Here is a 21,022-nt window from a genome sequence, read left to right on the forward strand (position 1 = left end):
ATCTGCTTTGCTTAAACATCTGGGCCTCAGGTTCACCTTTTTCCCATTCCTGCCTTATTTACACAAAGCACATTGTAATAACCAAATAAAATAATCACTTTGAAGTTATTTTAAGAATGGTAAAGCAGGTTCCTGACCCTTATCTCCACCAAAGGCTTAACAGAAGTAATACTTTCATGAAATGATAGATCAGCCCACTCTTCACAGCGTGGGTGAAATAGATGAATCCATGGTGAGTTGTAGCCATGGTTGAAATGTTGAAAGATCTGAATACAATATGAGTGAATCTTGGGCAGAACAATCCAATGCAGTACTGGTACCATCTTTACCAACAAGCTTGGAGGCAACAAATAGGCATCACAAGAAAAGTCATCAAGTGGTCTGAGCTGAAGGGATTCAGACTCATGCTCATATTATTTCCTTGACAAAGCATTTCTTAGTGAACTGTTTGTCACTTTGCTTTCCAGAGATCTTCTAGAGTCAGCCTATCCCAGAACTGTCATTTAAAGTATATTTTTTTCTGAATAAAATCCAAGTAGAACCAGCAAAAAACAAAGCAGAATGTTTCCAATGTGACTGACAGTGATACCTGATGGTTATTTTTTCAAAGAATCCTTGGAGAAATGCTGAAAATGGATCAGAAACTGGGCAACTGTTATTTAATAATGTTATTTAATAATGGCTGAGACAGTTTGTAACTGGATAATGTTATTTAATAATGTTATTTAATAATGGCTAAGACAGTTTGTAGCTGGATAATTGTAATTTCTGCTGCTCCTGGAACTTGTACCCTCAGAATAGAAATCCTTTGCCTATCTTTAATGTTTTTTTGTTTTTTTGTTTTTTTGTTTTTTGGGTTTTTCTCCGGTACCGGGAACCGAACTCACGACCTTGCGCTTGCCAGGCAGGCGCTTTTGCGGCTGAGCTAAATCCCCAGCTCCTGCCTATCTTTAATGAAGTTATTTGTCATTTTATTGTTCAGTTCTAAGAGTTCTTTTTATATTTTTGGATACTTTTTATAATCTAGATATATTCTTGTATCTAGAATATATCACTTTTATTAAGTATAATGATATGATAAGGCTGAGACAAGGTGACCCAACTGCAGGAAACTTCATATCATCATGAATGTTGTTAGTGGGTGTATTGGTAAGCATTCCCATCACTGTAATAAACTACCTGAATCTTGCAACTTAAATGAGGAGAGGTTTATTTTTAGCTCATGTATCTTATCAAATATATGATTTATATGTATTTTTTATTCTGCTGTCTTTTTAATTTCTTGATGGTGTCCTTTGAAGCATACACTTTAAATTTTTAATAAAGACTAATGTACTTTTTAATGACTTGCACTTTTTGTGTTGCCTTTACAAAGCCATCACTTAGCCCAATGCCGCAAAGGTTTGCTTCTGTGTTTTCTTCTAAATGGTTTATAGTTTTGGCACCTACATGTAGGTACATGATCCATTTTGTTAATTTTGTTTATGGTGAGGGATCGGGGGGTCTGACTTCATTATTTTGATGTGGACAGCTACTTGTTCCAGCACCATTTGTTGAAAAAAGTATCCTTTCTTTACTCAGCAGTCTTGTTGAAAATCAATTGACCATAGATATATGGCCTTATGCTAAACTTTCAGTTTGATTCAGTTGATTTTTATCTCTTTTATGCAAGCCCCAGATTGTCTTGATTATTGTCATGTTGTAGGCATTTTTCTGTCTTAACCCTCAAATGTTGTCCATTTCCAGGCCAAAAAAACCAAAAAACAATTAAAAGGTTTGAGCATGCTTATTTTCCTCAGACTTTGCTGAACCATTGACCATGCCTGGCTATGGAGGAGCAGCATCTGCTGGAGCCTCTGTATTTGGTGCTACTGGATTGGATAACCAGCCTCCAGAGGAGATTGTAGCTATCATTACTTCCATGGGATTCCAGAGAAATCAGGCTGTGCAGGCACTGCGAGCAACGGTGAGCATGAGAAATTGTGTGTGTGTGTGTGTGTGTGTGTGTGTGTGCGCGCGTGTGCGTGTGAATACTCTCCTCATACTGGAGGTGGTCTGCATTTCTTTCAGTAGAAGTATAACTTCTCAATACCCTTGATCATTTTGAATCATGTGTGTGGGACTGTGTACCTCACCTTGGCCCATTAAGATTTATTTGCATATAGTATATAAAGCTAAATTAAATGCTTGAAGGACTCGTACAGCAAATTTAAGCATAATGAGATGATAAAACTAGGACAAGATGACCCAACTGCAGGAAAGGCCATATCATTGTGAATGTTTGTTAGTGGGTGTATTGGTAAGTTTTCCCATCACTGTAATAAACTACCTGAAACTTGCTATTTAAATGAGGAGAGGTTTATTTTTGGCTCATGTTTTTGGAGATTTTGGTCCATGATCTGCTGGCTCCAAAGCAGAAACATCCTGGCAGAAGGCTGTGGTGGAACAAAGCTGCTCACTTGCTGGTGGCTGGGAAGCAGAGTAAGGGGAAGGGCCAGAGAGAGAGATAGACCCTCCAAAGGCCATCCCCACCTCCAGAGGGGCCCTGCGTCCTCACAGCGCATTGCGCTGGGAATATTAGTGGGTTAATGTACTCAGGAGTAGAGCCTTCAAATACAGTCACCTCTCCAGGTGTCTCTTAATCTAGCAAGTTGACAGTTAAGATTAACCAGTACAGTGGGTCTCACAGATTTGAGCTCAAGTATGCTGTGGCCTAAAGCAAAGAGGAATACGTGAAATTATGTGTTTAGTAAGAAATTTCTTTGAGACCATACTCATTAGTGTCATAAATCAGATTCACATGTGTAAACATCATATTTCCTCCCTAGTATAAGAACCTGAAAGAGTAAATAAAATCTGAAAGGTACAATAGATATTGTGAAAGGGAAAAGAAACTGCTCAAATAGGAAGGAGCAACTGGGATGAAGGAGGGGAGAGGAAAAAGAAAGAAGGGGGGAAAAATATGTATATGTATACACAGGATAGCTAGGATAATTGTGCTACTCATATCTGTGGGTTTATTGACAGGAACTGTTAATGTGTAATTGATCAGTCTTGCATGCCTGTATCTGGTTATATGTGTAACCATTTTGAAGATGACATTGTGTAGTATAACAACCATTGTTAATATCCTATTACCTTGTTTTGAAATTCTGTATCATTTTTATTGCTCTCTATACTGTTTTGTTTATGTATTTGTTTTTGTTATGTTGGTTTTTTTAAATGGAAAGCAAAATCTATATGTCTATATAAGGATAGCTGGAATAGGTGTATTGCTGATGTCTGTAGTTTATTGAGAGGAACAGTCAATGCTTAAAATTTTCTTTTTTCTTGACCAATTTCACACGCTTGACTTTGGTAATTAGAATGACTGATCCAAAAACAATATGCAGTATAAGAACTATTGTTGAACTCCTACTATTTTGTATGGTGAAGCTCTGCATCATTTCCAGTTTTTTTTAAATTTTTTTTTAATTTGTTACTGTCTTTGATCAATCTTACATTCTTATGTCTAATGGACTGAGCAATTTTGTTGAAGATAACAGTATGTAATGTAGCAACCACTGTAAATTTCTATCATTTTGTCTTGAAAAAAAAAAGAAATTTCTTTGGGTAAAATAATGCTTTTTGGATATGAAGACCTTGGAGAAATGTGTCTTTAAAGTCCTCATAGAAGGCCTGAAAATGGCTCCTCGGAATTCTCTGCTGCTGTTGCTGTCTGCAGAGAGAGAAGGTCCTGCTGGTTGTTAGGAATATCCTGATATTATTAGGAGAGGAAGGACCATGAAACTAAAGGAGTTTATGTATGGAAATGTGTTTGATAATTAGAGAAGGTGCTTTCCTTTTTTAAATCCTTTCTTTGCCATGTTGTAACCCACTTTTGAGTGGACATCTCCTACCAGTTCCTTCCTGCCTGTCCCGAGGTTGCCTGCTAGGCTCTGTGGTTAAGATCACAGAGGCTCTCGTGTGGCTCATGGAGGTGTGGCTAGAATGACCTGTCTCCCTTTAAAGTGCTTACGATATCTCAACAGGGTACTTTGTTATACCTCACTTATTTTACTTGTCTGACTGTTTCATTGGAGTTTCTGACAGTATTTACACAAAGTTTTTAATCTCCCAGTGACCTCACAAATAAGGGAGGCTGGAAAAAAATCTTTCATGGTGAATTCATTCGAACTGTAGAGAGTTCATTTTAAACAATTAATCATTAACTAAACCCTTGGTCTTGTCTCTAGTGCAGTTCAGCCATTCTACCAACATTTGGGGAGAGGAGGCACTAACACAATACTCTTGTTAGTGCCCCATGTCTTGTAGAGTTACTTACAGAAAATAAAGTTGCTAGAGAAAGTAGTTTGTCCATTTATCTTGGCTGTAGAGGAGGCTGCACTTACATGAGTGCCCCTTTGGCACTCTGTACCCATCATTATCAGCACCAGCCTGCAGAAGTGCTGAGCTGAGACTGATAGCTTTGGAAATGCTACTCCGCTGGTCCAAACTGTTTTCCGGTGAATCCAATTACAGACCTTGGTTGGGAGACTTGCAGAGTGCCAGGCCAGTGTGCATGCCGTGCAGTCAGAACATCTTACTCAGAGCCACTTAGGACTAATGAGTTCAGCCCTCCTCTCCTAGCTGCTTGATGTGTAATTCAAATGGTCAGGATATAGTGAGGCCCGGGGACCTCATGCATTATAAATTTGTTTCACTTTATTAGAACCATAACTTGGAAAGAGCACTGGATTGGATCTTTAGCCACCCTGAGTTTGAAGAGGACAGCGACTTCGTGATTGAGATGGAGAATAATGCCAATGCCAACATTATTTCGGAGGCCAAGCCTGAAGGACCTAGAGTCAAGGATGGATCTGGAAGTAAGTTCCTGCCCTAGAAGTTGTCTCAGAATTCATGACTGTGTGTTCAGTTCATGCCTTTTCCCTCATCACTATGTATCTGAACCTTCGCTGTCATTCAAAAGTTAGCACAGAATTTGTCTTCTCATAAATGGTGCCTATTGTCACTTTGCATAAGCCACAGTGATCTGATAAAATCTAGGTACCTAGAACATATCTACTACCTAGTAATAGTACCTAGTAGTAGTGGTAGTGGTATTAGTACCTACTAGTAGTAATAGTTGTATGTGTGTGTGTGTGTGTGTGTGTAAGTTTAGTACCATTTTCACTTTGTCTCTTTGAGGTAAAATTTCTTTGTAGATCATGTGAGCTTTTGTCAAAAATAGAGCATTTGTTGCCATGGTGGTGGTTTTGAGCAGGACAAAAGCAGTCTCCTGTCCTTGACTGTGTTAGTACCAATGCTATCTGCTGGTGGCTTTCGGAAGGGCTGCCTCAAGATGGCAGGAAAAGGTGCCACAGGGCAAAGTTCTGCCTTTTTGTAGTGAACACTCATTTAGTCATCACCCCGACTGATTTTATAGGAGAGAAAACTAGAGGCACAGAGGTTAGGTACTTTGCCCAGCATCACGTAGCTCTCCAGGTGCAGAGGCAAGATGCTAGAATCTGTGTCCCAAACCCTTTTGATATTCTGCTTCTTGAATTGCTGTTGCTTATAGGATGGTGGCTAGCTCTTTAGTGTGGCATTCACCATGTCCTCCTGTCGGATTCCAGCCCGTCTCATCTCTGGGTCACTTCCTCTGCACCTCCTGTCCCTGCAGCTCACATGCCTGGTAGTGCCAGTGTCCTCAAGTGCCACCAACTTTTGTGTGACCTACCTTTAGGCCTTTGCTCAAATTAATCTCTGTTTGTGAAATAACCTTCTCTCCCATCAGTGTATACAGAAACCCTCACTGTTCCTCAGAGCTTGGCCACATATTCCCTTCTCTGGTCTAATTTCCCAGATCCCTGTTACAGTCATAAGTAGCCCATGGTTATCATATGTACTGGTAATAATTATACCAGTACTGAGAATGCTTCCATCTGTGCATATTTAGTTCTCATAGCCCTGTGAGGTGGATACCTTGTTATCCCTATTTTGTAGGTGAAGGAATAGAAACAGAGAAGGGTATAACTCTTTAAGGTCACATCTGTAGTGATGGGTAGAACCAGAATTCCTTCCTAGGCAGTCTGTCTGCCTCCAGAGCCTGGGCCTGTGCACAGCCACTGTAAGGTGTTGAATATCAAGTTGATCTTGTAGTAAAATTATTTATATAGCTTTCCGTGCCTCCTATTCAGAGGAGGATTGTGAGGGTAGAGGCCATTTTATGAAACTCTTGATGTCTAACGCATAGAAAGTACTGAATAAGTAACAATTGGTTTTAATTAAATTTATATTACCAACATTTGTTTCTCTAATCGTAGAGGTGAAGTTCTACACATTAATGGTCTTATGAGATATAACTTGTATTTACAGATTTATAACTAAAGAAAGGGGGATGGAAGCTTTCCTCTTCATCTGTTTTAATCTTAACTGGGTAAGAAAATGATAGGCTGTAGTCCTCTAAATTTCCCTATTCATCTAAGAGGTCTTCTATTACTTTCAGAAATCACTGTGTTCCCAGAAACATTAGCAGCTGTAATGGGCCAGTTAATAATTTATGAGCAGGGTTTATGACGTGTTCCATGTCCATTGGTCCTCACTGTTTCATCGATTTTCCGTAATGGACTTTGGAGCCCATGAGTCCTCACAGAGGGAATAAACCACGGGATGGGGCTGTTGTAACGATGCCAAGGTATCTGGCTCCAGAGGGTTCCCTTCTTTGGTGGAGCTTGGCAGCACTCAGCACTCCCTCTTGGATGGGGATGGTCAGTAATAACAACAACCACATCATCCCCTCATTACTTACTGTCCCTCAGGGCCATCTGCAGAGACTCCTGGTCCAGTAGGCTGCCACGGTGCTGCCCCCAAGCACCGTTTGAGGTACCATGGGCCCATCTCCAGGGGCGGAGGCGAGGGCGGGGGAAGGAGCACTGTGACATGTGCTGTGAGAAACTATATGCAGGATATGCAGGACATAAAGGCAGTGGTCGGTGAAAGTTTTAATTATGGGGAAAAAGCAGAGACCACACTAACTTGCCAAATACATATTTAGTTTGACTTTATGAAAGAATAAATGTTTTTAAAGTGGCTTCTCTGGCACTGTGCCTGACCTATGGTAAGTGATCAGTACATAACTGGTTGAATACAGAATTAAATAAATGCCAGGAGGTGGTGGGAACTCTCTTGGGGAGAGTTTTTGTTGCCACCCGTCGGAGCTGTGTGGAGGAACTTGGGGAACACTGTTACGTTGCACGGATCAAAGGAAATGGAAAATGTGACTTCCTGCACCTGGCTGCACGGGCACCTGAACTCACGTGCCACTCGTTGCTTTCTTTTTCATTTTTTTAAGTAACAAATGAACATCTATATTATTTTTCTTAAGTGAAAAGGATGTTTGTTTTCGCAGTTTGAGAAAATATATGTATGTAAAAAAAGGAAACTGAACAATTACAATACTACTACCCAGAAATAATGTTTTGTGTATATTCTTCAGATCTTTCCATGCAGATACATAAAAATGATTATAAATACATAAATTTATAAAAGTATACCATTCCATTCAAGACATTCTATTTCATCACCAGATTTCCCCAATTATGGGAATATATATGCATAAATTAATATCATTAAACATATTAAAATATTCCATTATATATGTATACCATAATTTATATATCTAATTTTATGCATTTAGGTATTTAAATAAAGGACTATTTCAGGACAGTTTCAAATAATGAAGGTGTTCCCATATTGAAGTGACAGTAATGATTTTTTTTGTTTTATTTTTTATTTTTTGAGGCAACATTTTTCTATGTAGTTCAGACTGGCTTCAAACTCAGTGATCCTCCTGCCATGGCCTCCCTAGTGCTAGGATTATAGGCATATGCCACCACACCTGACTGACCGCAATGATTTTTTTCCCCAATTTTTATTTTTTATTAGTACGTGTTTGCATTGCACAATGATTGCATTCCCTTTGGGGAGCTGATACGTGTGCATACCACGTCTCAGTTCTTTTTTGTTTTTCATTCCTTTGCCCTCACCTCTTTTCATCTCTTGATTACCTTCCCATTTCAAAAAGATTTATCTCCCTACTTCCTATTCCCTGTCTTTTATTTTGCTCTTTATGTATATTTTTGGCTTCTCATATAAGAGAAACCATGTAATAGGCTTATATGTCTGATTTATTTCACTTAACATTATGGGCTGAAGGTACATCCATTTTCCTATAAATGACTTCAGTTTATTGTGTATGGCAGAGCAATAATCCATTGTGTATAAACACCACATTTTCTTTATCCATTCATTTGTTGATGGATTTACCAGCTGCTTCCAAGATTTAGCTATTACAACTTGTGTTGCTTAAACATGGGTGTGCATGTATCACTCAATATGATGTCTTTAACTGTTTTGGGAAGATACCTAGAAAGGAATAGTTGAGTCACATGGAATTTCTAACTTTAGTTTTTTTGGGGAGTCTCTCTACTGAATTCCGTAGTAGTTGCACTAGTTTACCTTCCAAACCAACAATGTAGAATGGTTCCTTTTTTTCCCACAGCCTTGCCAGCAAGTTTTTTAAAGGATGAATTCAGTTCATAGAACTATAACAGATACCTGCTTTAATCACTATTTAGGTAGCAGACCCTTGTTCGGTTTTTAACTTTCTCCCTTTGTTAAAAATTACATTGTAATGAACAGTGCTAGGCCTTCATGTGAGTATTGCTTTTGGATAAGTCTCTGGAAGTGAAGTGTCTGAGAAATGCAGAATTTTAATGCAGCTAACTATCACATGACCCTCAGAAACATAGTACTGGGCACATGATGGCCACATGGGTGACACCTGCCCCCAGCCCTCCCTAGCAGTGTTGTGGGGATCAAGCACTTTGCATATTTTTTCTTTTTTTATTACCCGGTTTGTTTTCTTCTTATGTTCATGGCTTCCTCATTTCTTTGGGCCATTTTTATTGAGGTTTTTAGGTATTTTTTAAAAAATTGATTTGTATGAGTTTCATATATTGTAGATTAACTTGGGAATACATCCCAGCTTTGCAGTGTTGAATTTTTCTATACAGAAACATGCTCTACCTGTCCTTTAATTCATTCCTACACCTATTTCTGCCCTGGAAAACTGTGACATGCTTTGTGTTTCTGGTTTACTTACGTCTCAGAATTATACTTTCTGTGTTATGTATGTATCAACTTCTTTCCCATTGTATTTTTAAAATTGTTACTGCTGAATTTTCTACAGGTACTGAACTAAAACAAGGCCATTCCATAGGGGTTTGATTGGAATTATGTTAGATTTATAGGTTAAACTGGAGGATATGTGTGTTCTGTTTAGATTGATTGTTTTGGGGGTAATAATTACTATTTGAGGAGCCAAAACAAACTAAACAAAAGCAAGTTCAGCTTTGAGAGTTCTGCCTAAGTGGGAGATCCGAGCCTAAGTTGTCTAAGCGAAAGAGAAGTATCATCTTGTAAAAGCAGGCAGGTTGCCTGGGGCGGGGATGGAGTGTGGGTGGAATTGGACTGGATTCAGGCGTCTTTGATTCAGGACACAAACCCTTTCATCCAATGGACTCCTCGACCTAGCTTCCTCTGGGCCTGCTGGTTCCACTCTCAGGTTGACCCTAGTGGCCGCAAGATGTCTACCAGGGCCCCATACAGTTGTATCTCTTCAGGTCAAATCCAGTAGAACGGTGCTTGTCCCAGATTTCTCAGCTTTAAATCCAAAACTTTTTGTGCATTACCCAGATGCCACAAGGGCAAATTTCCACATGTGATGGGTTGCAGTTGCAATGAAGACATGCTGAAAATGTCATATGCGTTGTATTCCAGCTATGACTGTAGGGTGTATATGACACTTAAATAAATTTTACGGGTTGACTTAAGTCCCATCCTAAAGATATTTCAATATGTATATGCACCTATTCCAAAGTCTGGAAGAAAAAAACCACTCCTGAAATCCAAAACACTTCTGGTCCCAAGCATTTTAGATAAGGAATATTCAACCAACATTGTGCGTCTTTCTGATGGAGGATGAAATGTCTTTGCATGAGACTATTTAAGTGTTAGTTTAACCTTTTTGTGCAGAAGATTGCATTTTTTTTGAATTTTTGCACAGAATTCATATATGTTATCTAGAAAAATTCAAGGGATAAGAATTTGAAGAGAAAAATGTTTATTCCATTCCATTGTTATGGGCATTCCAAAACTGAAATGCTATGTACAAATTGGTTAAAAGGGTCATTAACACTGTGAACACGGTGAAGTACTAGCTGTCGTTTATTGAGCACCTATGATGTGCCAGGCACTTCCTCTCCCACTTTTCTTTCCCTGCTGACAGGAACTATTCAGATGAGGAAATGGTGACAAGTTAAGTGATTTGGTAGTGGTAGAACCAGTTCAGAATTTAGGTCTATCTGATTAGAAGCCTGTATGCTTTCTCCTTTACCTTCCTATTTCACATGAGTTTTTGTATTCAAGTGGAGATGAAGGTGTATTTTTCGCAAGGCTGTTTACTGCCATGGACTACATAGTTTTGAGAGCGAGCATCTAACTTTCTGTTAAATTTTAAAACTTTTCAAAAGAGTGGGAATGTTCAAAGCTTCACTCTGACCTATCTGGGCTTCTGTTATTTGCAAAATCATTTCTGTTTCCATATTGCACTTACTGAGTATTTAATTTCTTTAGAAAAACAGCTTACTGATTGGCAATATAATTAACATGCAGTTAGGCTGTGATTACTCTAAACCTGCTCTGGCTCCTCAGTCATACTGCTCAGACATCTTCAGCAGCAGCCGAGATTTTCCAGCTAGGGAGCAGAGACAGTTCCTTTTCTCAAAGGTGGGACTCCTTGCTTGCTGGCTTCTCTGAGGAATGCCGCCCAGAAGAGAACCAAGGGGGCAGGAAGTATGGCTTCCCAAGGAAGTTAAGGGCCCGTGGCTTCCTTGAAAGCCGTGTAAACTTCCTTTCAAATAAACCTTCTGATTTATTTATGCTATTGAAAGTTAAGAGAAAGCCACTCTATGGAGTACATTAATTTATAGTAAAGTGTGAGTGACTGAGAACCATTAAGTTTAGAGAGAAGTGTTTGATATAGTGAAGTGATATAGAGAAGTGTTAAGCAGTATAAGAAATTAGTAATTTTGATCTGGTTGGGGTGGAGGGGAGCAATTTATACACCCTTTAAGATTCTATCCTGGGGGCTGGGGATTTAGCTCAGTGGCAAAGCGCCTGGCTGGCAAGCGCAAGGTCATGAGTTCGGTTCCTGGTACCGGAGAAAAACCAAAAAAAAAAAAAAAAAAAAAAAAGATTCTATCCTGGTGTAAAAGGAGACAGATGATAAATGAATGCACAAGGAAGCATGTGACATACTAGGTGGTACTTCCTGCCATAGAGATAGTAGAGCAGGATAACGGGGCAGGGAGCAGTCGGAGTGAGAATGGGGTGGCTCAGGGAGGCTTTTCTGGTGAGGTAGCATTTGACCTGAGACCTCACTGAAGAGAGGCATGAGTCACAAGATACCTAAAAAGAGAATTTTAGATAGAAGGAATGGTAGCTGTAAAGGCCTGAAGGCCACAATGTGTTAGGTGTGCTCGGAGCAGCCAGGAGTTCAGGGTAGCTGGAGTGGAGAAACCGGAGGAATGAGAAGAGATGGGGTCCTGCATAGGCAGGGTGTGGGTACTGCATAGGCAGGAATGAGAGTTCTTCATACGCAGGGATGAGGGTACTTCATAGACAAGGGTAAGATATTATTGTGAGATGTAGGAAACCACTGGAAGGATTTTTGGCAGAGTAGTGACTGTAATATGACTTCCATTAGGAGGACCACCTTTTTTTTTTTTTTTTGTCTTTTTGAGATAGGGTCTCACTATGCAGTTCAAGCTGGCCTTGAGCTCACTTTGTAGCCCAGGCTGTCCTTGAACTCTCAATAATCTGCCTGCCTCAACCTCCTGAGTTCTGGGATTACAGGCGTGCGCCACCATGCCTGGCAAAAAAGACCACCTTGTAAACCATACTGAGAGTCATCACTAGGGAGAAGGGAGGACACAAGAAGTCAGATAAGACATTTTTGCAACAGTAAAGTCAATAAATGATGGTGACTTGCGTTAGGAGTTACAAGCGGAGATGGTAAGAAGTGATTGGTTTCTGGACATCTTTTAAAGGAAGTACTTATAGGATGTATTGATTAGATAGATGTAAAGAGTTTGAGAGAGAATTAAGACAGAATGAAAGAATGTAAGTGTCATTGACTGAGACAGACAGTGCTGAGGGGAGACTGCTGAATAAACTAGGAATGGCAGGGAACATCCTTGGCCTGATAAGCGGTACCTGCAAGACAAGCAAAAACCCTGTAGTTCATATGATACTCAGATGAAAGATTAAGACTTCCTTCCTAAAAGGCAAGGATGTTCCCTCTCACTGCTTCCATGTAACATTGTCCAGGAGGTCCTCACCAATACAGTTACACCGGAGAAGGGAGTAAAAGGCCCTCACATTACCAAGGAAGAGTAGTATTATCTCTGTTTGCAGATGACCTGATCTGTATACGGGAGATCTGAAGGAATCCACTAAAGAACTTAGAATTGATAAATGGGTTCAGGAAGGCATCGGGAAACAAATCTCTATATAATATGAGCAGTGAACATTCTGGAAATGAAATTATGAGCACAGTACGCGTTACTGCCATGATAGTAAGTGAGAACATCTAGAGAGAGGCCCTGGATAGCGTAGGGTAAAATCGGTCTGAGGTGTAAACTACAAGTCAACAGTATTCAAAAGCCAGGAGATCCGGAGGTGCCAGCGAAGGAGACAGGTACGGAACAGCCGCTGAGGCAGCTGGACAGCTGAGAGACTCCTGCCCTGAGGCACATGTTTGAGGAAGGAAGAGTTGGTGTGGCACTGCTGCAGTGTGAGTAAGATGAGGACCGGGATTGACAGCTGAGAGTGAATAACTGTGAGTGAAAAGCAAGAGAGAGAAAGAGTGGAAGAGACAGGGTCAGACAAAGGGCCTTTGCAAAACCGATACTTTTTCCTGGAGAGTGTAATTAATAAAAATTGAGGACTAGAAAAATGAATGTGCAGACTTTTTACTTATTGCATTCAGATCTGAATGTTACTCATAAATTATTGTAAAACAACTTCTGTACTGTCTCATCCGAGTCCTACCAGTCTGCTGAGTGGATTGGTACTAGTCCACGGAGGCTACCTTACATTGTGTGGGCCTAAGATTAGCAGAAAACACATGAACGGAATTAATTCAGTGAGCATACCCTGCTTGTTGGCAGGAGGTACTTGCTATAGGATAAACATCAGCCTCCTTCTCTAGGAGGTTATATATCTCTTTGTTCAGAAAGCATGCAGCCTGAAGTTTGGTCCCACATAGGTTATTAAAGTGACAAATCAGACAATTTTTGTGAAACATTTACCTCTTCTGTAAGTGATAACAGCTATTTGCCACTGTCCTCATAATCTTGACATTTGTATGACATTTTAGTCTGAATTGCTCATGTAAGTCTCATATACCCCTGCAAAGTGGATTTTTAAAAAGTCTCATATACCCCTGCAAAGTGGATTTTTTCTGTGAAGAAACAGGCTCAGAGAGATGAGACAACTTGTCTACCCTCATGTTGTTTGAAAGTGTTGCAGTCAGAACAACCTTTTTAGACCTATGAGTTTGCTACCAGGTTGGGCTGTGGAATGTTTAATCCTTTCCCGATTTGAATTTAATATCAACTTTAATTTGATAGTTTATGTCCTGTTTTTGTTATGATGAGTTTGCAGGTAGAATATGCAGAGGTGTGTGTGTGTGTGTGTGTGTTGTCCACATAGTAAGACAGATAGCCTTCGCCTTTCAAACCTAAACAGTTGCTGGATTGTATTGGTATTGGTATTATAATCTCATCAGAAGTGTTCTTGATTCTAGAAATGCTGCCTTGTAACCGAGATGTTTCTTCTTTCACAGCATATGAACTGTTTGCATTTATCAGTCACATGGGAACATCTACAATGAGTGGCCATTATGTATGCCATATCAAAAAAGAAGGAAGGTGAGTCTTTTTTAGAAGGTAAATGATAGTATGCTTTATTGAGCCATTACTGTGTTCCAGATACTCTACTGGATGTTTTGTATGTTATTTCATTTAGTTCTCATGTTGGTCTTATAGGAATTTACATTTAAAACGATTTTATACATCTAGACACTGAGGTTCAAGGAGACTGAATAGATTGGCCTTGGCTAGTAAGGAATTGTATCAGAGCTGGTTTCAGTGGCACTTTCAGGCATCATATCAAGGTGACTTTCTAACATAAAGATGTGTATCCTATTTGGAATCTCCATAGGATCACCATATTTAGCCAACAAAGCAAGAAAACTAGGGTGCTTTAATTTAAATTTTAGATAAACAATGAATTATTTGTTAGTATACACATATTTCAAAAATGGCCTATCCCAATGTTATATAAGACATATTAACAAGTTAATTGTTATTTACCTGATATTTAAATTTAGTTGTACAGCCAGTATTTTTTCTTTTTCTTTCTGGCAACCTTACATGCTCAGTGCTTAATATGGCCCTGCAGTTGGTTTCTTGGCTTCTTGGCAGAATTCTTAGATGTGTGGTGAAGGCGGGTATGAGATGGTTACAGAATGGAAGGCTACTTTCTCTAGAACCTTCCCCAGCAGTATCCTTCCTACAGCTCCTTCCTGTGGCCTGTGGGCAGGTGCGCTTGGAGGAGGGTAGTGGTTAGGCCTGTGGACACTGGTGCAGTGTTAAACCATGGCCTCATGTGGTAGGGGTGCTGGCCTCTCACCCACACTTTTCACCGTAGGACTGGTCTGTTTCATGTTTGGTTCCATGTTTGGTGTCTTTTAGTGTTATCTTTTTAACTTGATTAATAAAATTGTTAAGCATGGGGACTTGTATTTAAAATGCATTTTTATTATAAAGTACAACAGTTCTTTAAAAATGAAAAGTAGCTTAGTTATACAAAACAATAAAATGTCTGGTAGAAAATTTGCAAAACATATACAAAAAAATGAAGAATTTGTATAGTGAAAGTCTAAAGATAACCATTGTCTATATTTTGATATATTTTTCTTTGTTTTATTGGTTTCATTGGAAGAGGTATATATATCTCTCTATATACACATATTCGATATATATTTGCAGCTTTCCTAGAATTTTAAAGTATGTACAGAGTATACACAATTTTTATATCCGTTTTTCATATTATACTATGATTCATATTATACCATCATATTACATTGGGATTATTTTCTCACTTTACCAGACATTCTTTGAAGAAATTTTAATAGTTATATACTGGTTGACTGCATGAATGTTTATTTCTGATTTTCTTTTTTAGTTAGGTTTATACATAACGCTGAAATAAATATTGTTGTACACAATTCTTTGACTTGGTTTCTGAGGCCATCTGTGGGAGTTATGGGCTGAAGGGGTTAAAACATGTGTAAGATTCTGATAGATTTTTTTTTTTTTGGTTTTCTCCGGTACCGGGAACCGAACTCACGACCTTGCACTTGCCAGGCAGGCGCTTTTGCCGCTGAGCTAAATCCCCAGCCCTCTGATAGATTTTTAGTAACTACTTTTTGATTAAGCTCAAGAATGGCAAAGCATGGTGATTCCCCACAGGGATTCTGTGCTTTTTTATACAACAAGTTTGGGTTTGGTTATCTTAAAGCATTTTGGTTATTTTAAGTATTGTGCTTCATATGAGGCAGTTCTGCAGTGTATCCTGGAACTGATGTAAGTCCATCAAATGCTTCTGTCTCTTATTTTCAGATGGGTGATCTACAACGACCACAAAGTCTGTGCCTCAGAACGGCCTCCTAAAGACCTGGGATACATGTACTTTTACCGCAGGATACCAAGCTAAACCTCAGACATACAAGTTGGCAAGAAGAAGCCATATGCCTTTTTAATTTGCCAAAAAAAAAAAGAAAAAAATGAAAATGAAAAAGAAAAATGTTGGGACAGCCAGATATGAAGAAGTACATTGGGTATTTATAGTTTATTTAAAGAGCACGATCATTGGACACCTGAAAAAGAACTGGGAAGAAATTTCTATTGGTGATGATACTCTATTGTAGATAGTTTTATAAATGTCCAAGGAGAGGGTGATATAAATGAAGCTATCCGTATTGCTGGTGTGGCATCTGCCACCAGCATATCAAAAATGGAGACATGCCCCCCAGCCCTCTGTTGTACTTTGGGGGTCAGTAGTAGTGGCCTCCAGAGAACTCAATCAATGTGGCCAGTAGTGTGGCCTCAACTACAGTAAACAAAAGCCCACTTCTGTTTCATATGGAAAATCAGCAGCCAAGCTGGGCTTTATTTGTGGCATAGTTTTTTTTTTCATTATGCACAATAATTTCGGGCCTATTCATGTATAATAGAACATCTGTAATGAAAGCTATTTTTAATTTAAATCATATCAAAATTCATAATACAGCTGTGTGAATGTGTGTGAGAGTGAGTGAGAGTGTGTGACCTTGATAGTCCACTAGAAAATCTGTGATGGGTTGGTTTTTAAAGGCTAAATAGTTGGTATTAAGCAGACCTGGAAAAGGCAAGTAAGTATTTTAACAAAACTATAACTCAGGAACAGTTTTAAAAAAATTAGTTCCCCACTTGGATTTTAAGGAGTGGAAAGGGCCGAGTTGTCCTGTGTAAGTGCTGTCAAAAATGTACCTGGGTTTGGACATTTGGTGGTCGAACACCAGATGCCCACTGCAGTGTAGTATTGTACTTTCCCAGAGGTAGATGGACTCTCTCAACAGCCCATCCTTAAAAGACTCGGTGGTTATGTTTAGTTAGAACAGCAACCTCGTATTATGACATGGGATAGCTCCCTGGAGTCCCATTAAATGCCCCACATTTGTTTCTCATTTTCTCATCTCTGAGCTCTTCGCCAGTCTCTGTGTCCATGTTTTTCTGGACCCAGTTGCATCTCTTGCCTTTTTTGTTTTATCACCTCCTGACTTGCCCTTGGTGCTTATTTTCTATCACCAACACCGTGGTCTTTTATCTTTAGTTTTATCTTCTTAACCTGATTAATAAAATTGTTGCAAAAAAAATAAATTGGGCACTTTAAGGGTTTCTGATGCAAAGAAACTTCATGGGGTGTCTTGAAAGGCCATCCTTTTCCTTTTGGTTGTTTCAGTGTTTGAGTTGTAAGGTGGAATTAGATCAGTTTCAGATGTGATACAAAGTGGAATGGCAGCATTTACACCAGATTCCAGTCCCTGGACTTTCTGCTTCAGATAATTCAGTCAAATGAAAAAGACTTTATTGCTGTCTGCCTAACAAAAAACTGTGAGGAAGTAGAGCAGAACTGATTGAATGAAAAGAATTAGGATGTAGTAAGTTCAGGACCATCAGGATTCTGTTGTGATGGCCCCTGTCTCACAGGAAATCACGTATGCCATGTAAGCGAGGGACAAGGAGCAGAGCCCAAGGCCGGTGGCCTGGAGACCTGGGTGCTGCCACTCGCTGGCTGTGGACCTTGGGCAAGTCCCTCATGCCCTCATCCGCACAATGGTGTGATAACACCTGCCCTTTCTTTCCCGCCGTGCTCTGAGGCCGTGGCGAGGTCTGACAGCATGAGCCCTTACAGAGCAGAAGGTGGGTGCCAGGGTGGGTCCCAGTAGAGTCTGCTCCCTGCCTTTTCTCATCTGAAGTTTTCTTCAATCTGGGAACAGGTGACATTGGCAGAAGGAGGGAGCTCATGGTGCAGAAACTCTACTATGCTATGCCCACTCGTGTCGCCTTCTAGTGTTGACTTAAATCCCAGAACAGTCCTACTCTGTTGTCCAAGTCCCAGCTCCCATGGAAATCCCCACGCTAAGCAGCCTTACAAATCCAGTCCTCTTAGGGCTGAGTATCGATCGGAGAGTACTGATTCCAAACATGCATCAAAAACGGCTTGTTTTCAGTGACGTTGCAAAGCCAAGGCCTATTCTTGGGGCGTGGGTGGGTGGGAGGATAATTGGGTGTTTGTGTTGAAATCTGAACAAAGATAGCATGTGTATTTTGAACAAAAAGAAGATTTTATAATAAAACTTTGCAAAATCAATAAAGTAAAATCCACATTTAAGATTAAAGGCTATACACTATTTAATTTCCCTGTGTAGAAAAAAAGGAATTTAGCCCTTTTGATGCCTAAACATATTGTAAGAAAGAGTACTATGGCTGCCTTTTTTCTGCCTCAGAAAACAAAGGGCTATTTCTACAAGGCCAAGTTTTGTATTTATGTTACTCTTTATTTCAGACAGACAGGAAAACTGGAGCAAGCAATGAGTTTCTTGGGTGAAGATGTATTTATATGTATCTCTTAGTATACACAAAGCAGGTTTCCCTGGAATAAAAGTGAAATGTATTGCTTGGTTTTACACACATGTGTCGATGAGACTATTTGTGATGGAGAACTGGAATGATGTGTGCATTGTGTCAGCTAATCAGCCTGTTAGGACTCGTCTGTGAGCCGTGGTGGTATAATTGTGAAATCCTCACTGTCTGTAGGTGTCTGTGTGGCACTTTCTTCCTGTAAATACCTTTTGATATCCGTTTGTGTACAACCCCAATGAATGTGTCTTTGGAAAATGTAATGTATGAAAGTTTTAATTTTGTCAATTGATCTAAATGCCCAAGTAACTAATCAAAAATCCTGTTGGGTTCAGATTTGTATTTTTCTTTTAAAAGAAAAACAAGTACATAGAAAAGCTGATTGGAAAAACTCATGTTTGAGTGACCCTGACATCAGTATTTTGGAGTTGAATAGCCTCTTGAACCTACAAGAGAATGTGCCTGCCATTTCCCTGCCGCTCATTTTGGGCTCTCTGCAGCTTTTATTCCCTGTTCCTGCAGCCCCAAGCAAGAGCCCCCGGATTTGTAGCCTGATTCTGCCTCAAGTGCGGTAGGGCTGAATTACTTTACCTCTCTGAGCTCTTTTCTTTAAAATGAATGGATCAGATGAGCTCAGAAGTCCCTTCCTGCCCTAGCATCTTGTTCTATTTTTATTTTCCTGTGTTTACTACTAGAATCAGACATATGAAATATGGGGATCATTTTAAGGCTTAGATGCCAGGTTTTTAGATTGTTACAGCTTATACACCTCAGCATAGGAACTGTCATTTTTCATGTCCCCATCTCATTTTTATTCCCTGCTCCATTTATCTTTGCTTCAGTCATCATGCCATACTTCTCCACTCTTCAAACTTACCATTTCCCAGTCCATGAAGTAGTTTGCTGCTGTTTCCGTCATAGATAAAAATCCACTTCAGATACTTTCTTGGAAAGCTTCAGCTAAATCTGTAAAATTTGTTGACTGTTTGAAAATTCTGACTTACTCACAGATAGCTGGGATCCCCTAGTAAGTGCTGACAGCCTGTCTCTCTCAGCAAGGATATCTCTGCCACCATGGAGACATCACTGCTGCTAAATCTCACCGTCAGTCCAAGTGGTGTGCGGAGAGATTGCTGGGGGTGGGCGCAGGCCGGAGGATGGGATTAGATGAAAATGTGATTCTGCCCTTTAGACAGAAAAATCCTAGGTGACAGAAAAGGATTCTGTGTAATCTTGGTGTGTACGATTGCCTACACAGTGTCATGGAGATTTCTTATTCCGCAAATTGTCCTAAAAGAGTTTGTGTTAGATTCTGTAGACCTCTACACCTCAGCGTGATCATTAGTAACCACGTGTTGCACAATGACCACTTGGGATGTGGCCTTTCCAGACAGAGGGTGCTGTACACATAAAATGCACACCGGATCTTGAATATACATACCAGGAAATGCATATCGGAAAAAAAGGGTATGCATATTTCATCAATAATTTCGATTGATTACAAAGAGTATGTTGGCTATACTGACTAAATAGAATAATAACTTCATAAATATTAAAAGACATCTTACACTTTTAATCTCTTTTGAATGTCCTACTGAAAAATTTAAAATCAGATGCATGGCCATTGTCGTACTTGTATGAGACAGGGCTGCGCTAGCTTCAGTAAGAGGCAGTGAAATTCCATATGTGGGAAGATGATTTCTGCAAAGCATCCGAATAGATGGAAGCATCGCAGATATTTTTGCTGGAGTCAGATGCCCTGTGAGACACAGAACACCTCCCATAAAACAGAAGATTTTTCTGCCTAAAGTCATATATATTATATGTATCTCCCCAATGAACAAACAAAAGCAAGTGGGCCCAAACTGCCTCGCTTCAGCTTTGCCTAGGAGTCCCTGCCTTTGTGCTTCACTTTCTAGCATTTTCCAGGTGCATTAGCCACACGAGGGTGATGGGCACGTTGGCCTCGTGGCGGGCAACATTCTCTTGAGGTCCCCCCTCCCCCAGGTACTGTTTCCTCTCTTCAAAGCCGAGTGTGTTAACTGCTGTGCAAATCTTGCTGTTCCCCATGTTCTCTGCCTTGGCAGAGGCTGAGCCTGTGGCCTGTGCCCCCTGCCCAGCCGGTTTTGGTGTTGGTTCCTGAAAGAGTTTGTATTTATTTTATTTTGCACTAGTCACAGTTGTTGTTTAAATTCTTTCAAATGTTTTGAGAGAGTATTTGCCTGTGATGGAAAGAGAGATGGATGATTTCTTGCTTTGATTGTTTTAAATTAAAAGCTATTCTCACAATCGGAAGTCCCATGATGGCTCTTTTTTTCCCCTTGTCTTAGTTACTGTTCTCTCATTGCTGAGACAAAATACCCAACACCCAAAATTAGGGAAAGAAAGGTTTATTTAGCTCACAGTTTGTGGAGGTTTCAGTCCATGCTCGGCTGGCTCCAAGGCACAGTGGCACATGTCAGAGGGCAAACGTTCACGGCAGCGAAAGATAGCAAAGCAACAAGAGCAACGGGGAAATGGCAGAGCGAGCAAGCCTCTTTCCCTCCCTTATGTTGTAAGCGGGCTACCCCCACCCAGGGGGCGTGCAGCACTCACAACCTCCTTGCCCTCCTCTTGCACAGGATCAGGATGTATACAAAGTAAGCACCCTGGCTCCCTGCTGAGTCACT

General features: G+C 40.0%; 1 protein-coding gene across 1 annotated transcript in view; it reads left to right on the top strand.

The window, feature by feature from the left end:
* Usp13 (ubiquitin specific peptidase 13 (isopeptidase T-3)) overlaps positions 1 to 20,644 on the top strand; it is a gene marked incomplete at its 5' end in the record, with an annotated part of 83,980 nt that extends 63,336 nt beyond the window's left edge. The window contains 4 exon segments of the mRNA XM_005383048.2: positions 1,800 to 1,966; positions 4,712 to 4,865; positions 13,952 to 14,036; positions 15,792 to 20,644. Coding sequence (XP_005383105.2) covers positions 1,800 to 1,966; positions 4,712 to 4,865; positions 13,952 to 14,036; positions 15,792 to 15,885 — 500 coding nt within the window.
* Positions 20,645 to 21,022: the final 378 nt, after the last annotated feature.

Source organism: Chinchilla lanigera, unplaced genomic scaffold, assembly GCF_000276665.1.
Source record: "Chinchilla lanigera isolate Chin_1 unplaced genomic scaffold, ChiLan1.0 scaffold00019, whole genome shotgun sequence".
NCBI classification, from domain to species: domain Eukaryota; kingdom Metazoa; phylum Chordata; class Mammalia; order Rodentia; family Chinchillidae; genus Chinchilla; species Chinchilla lanigera.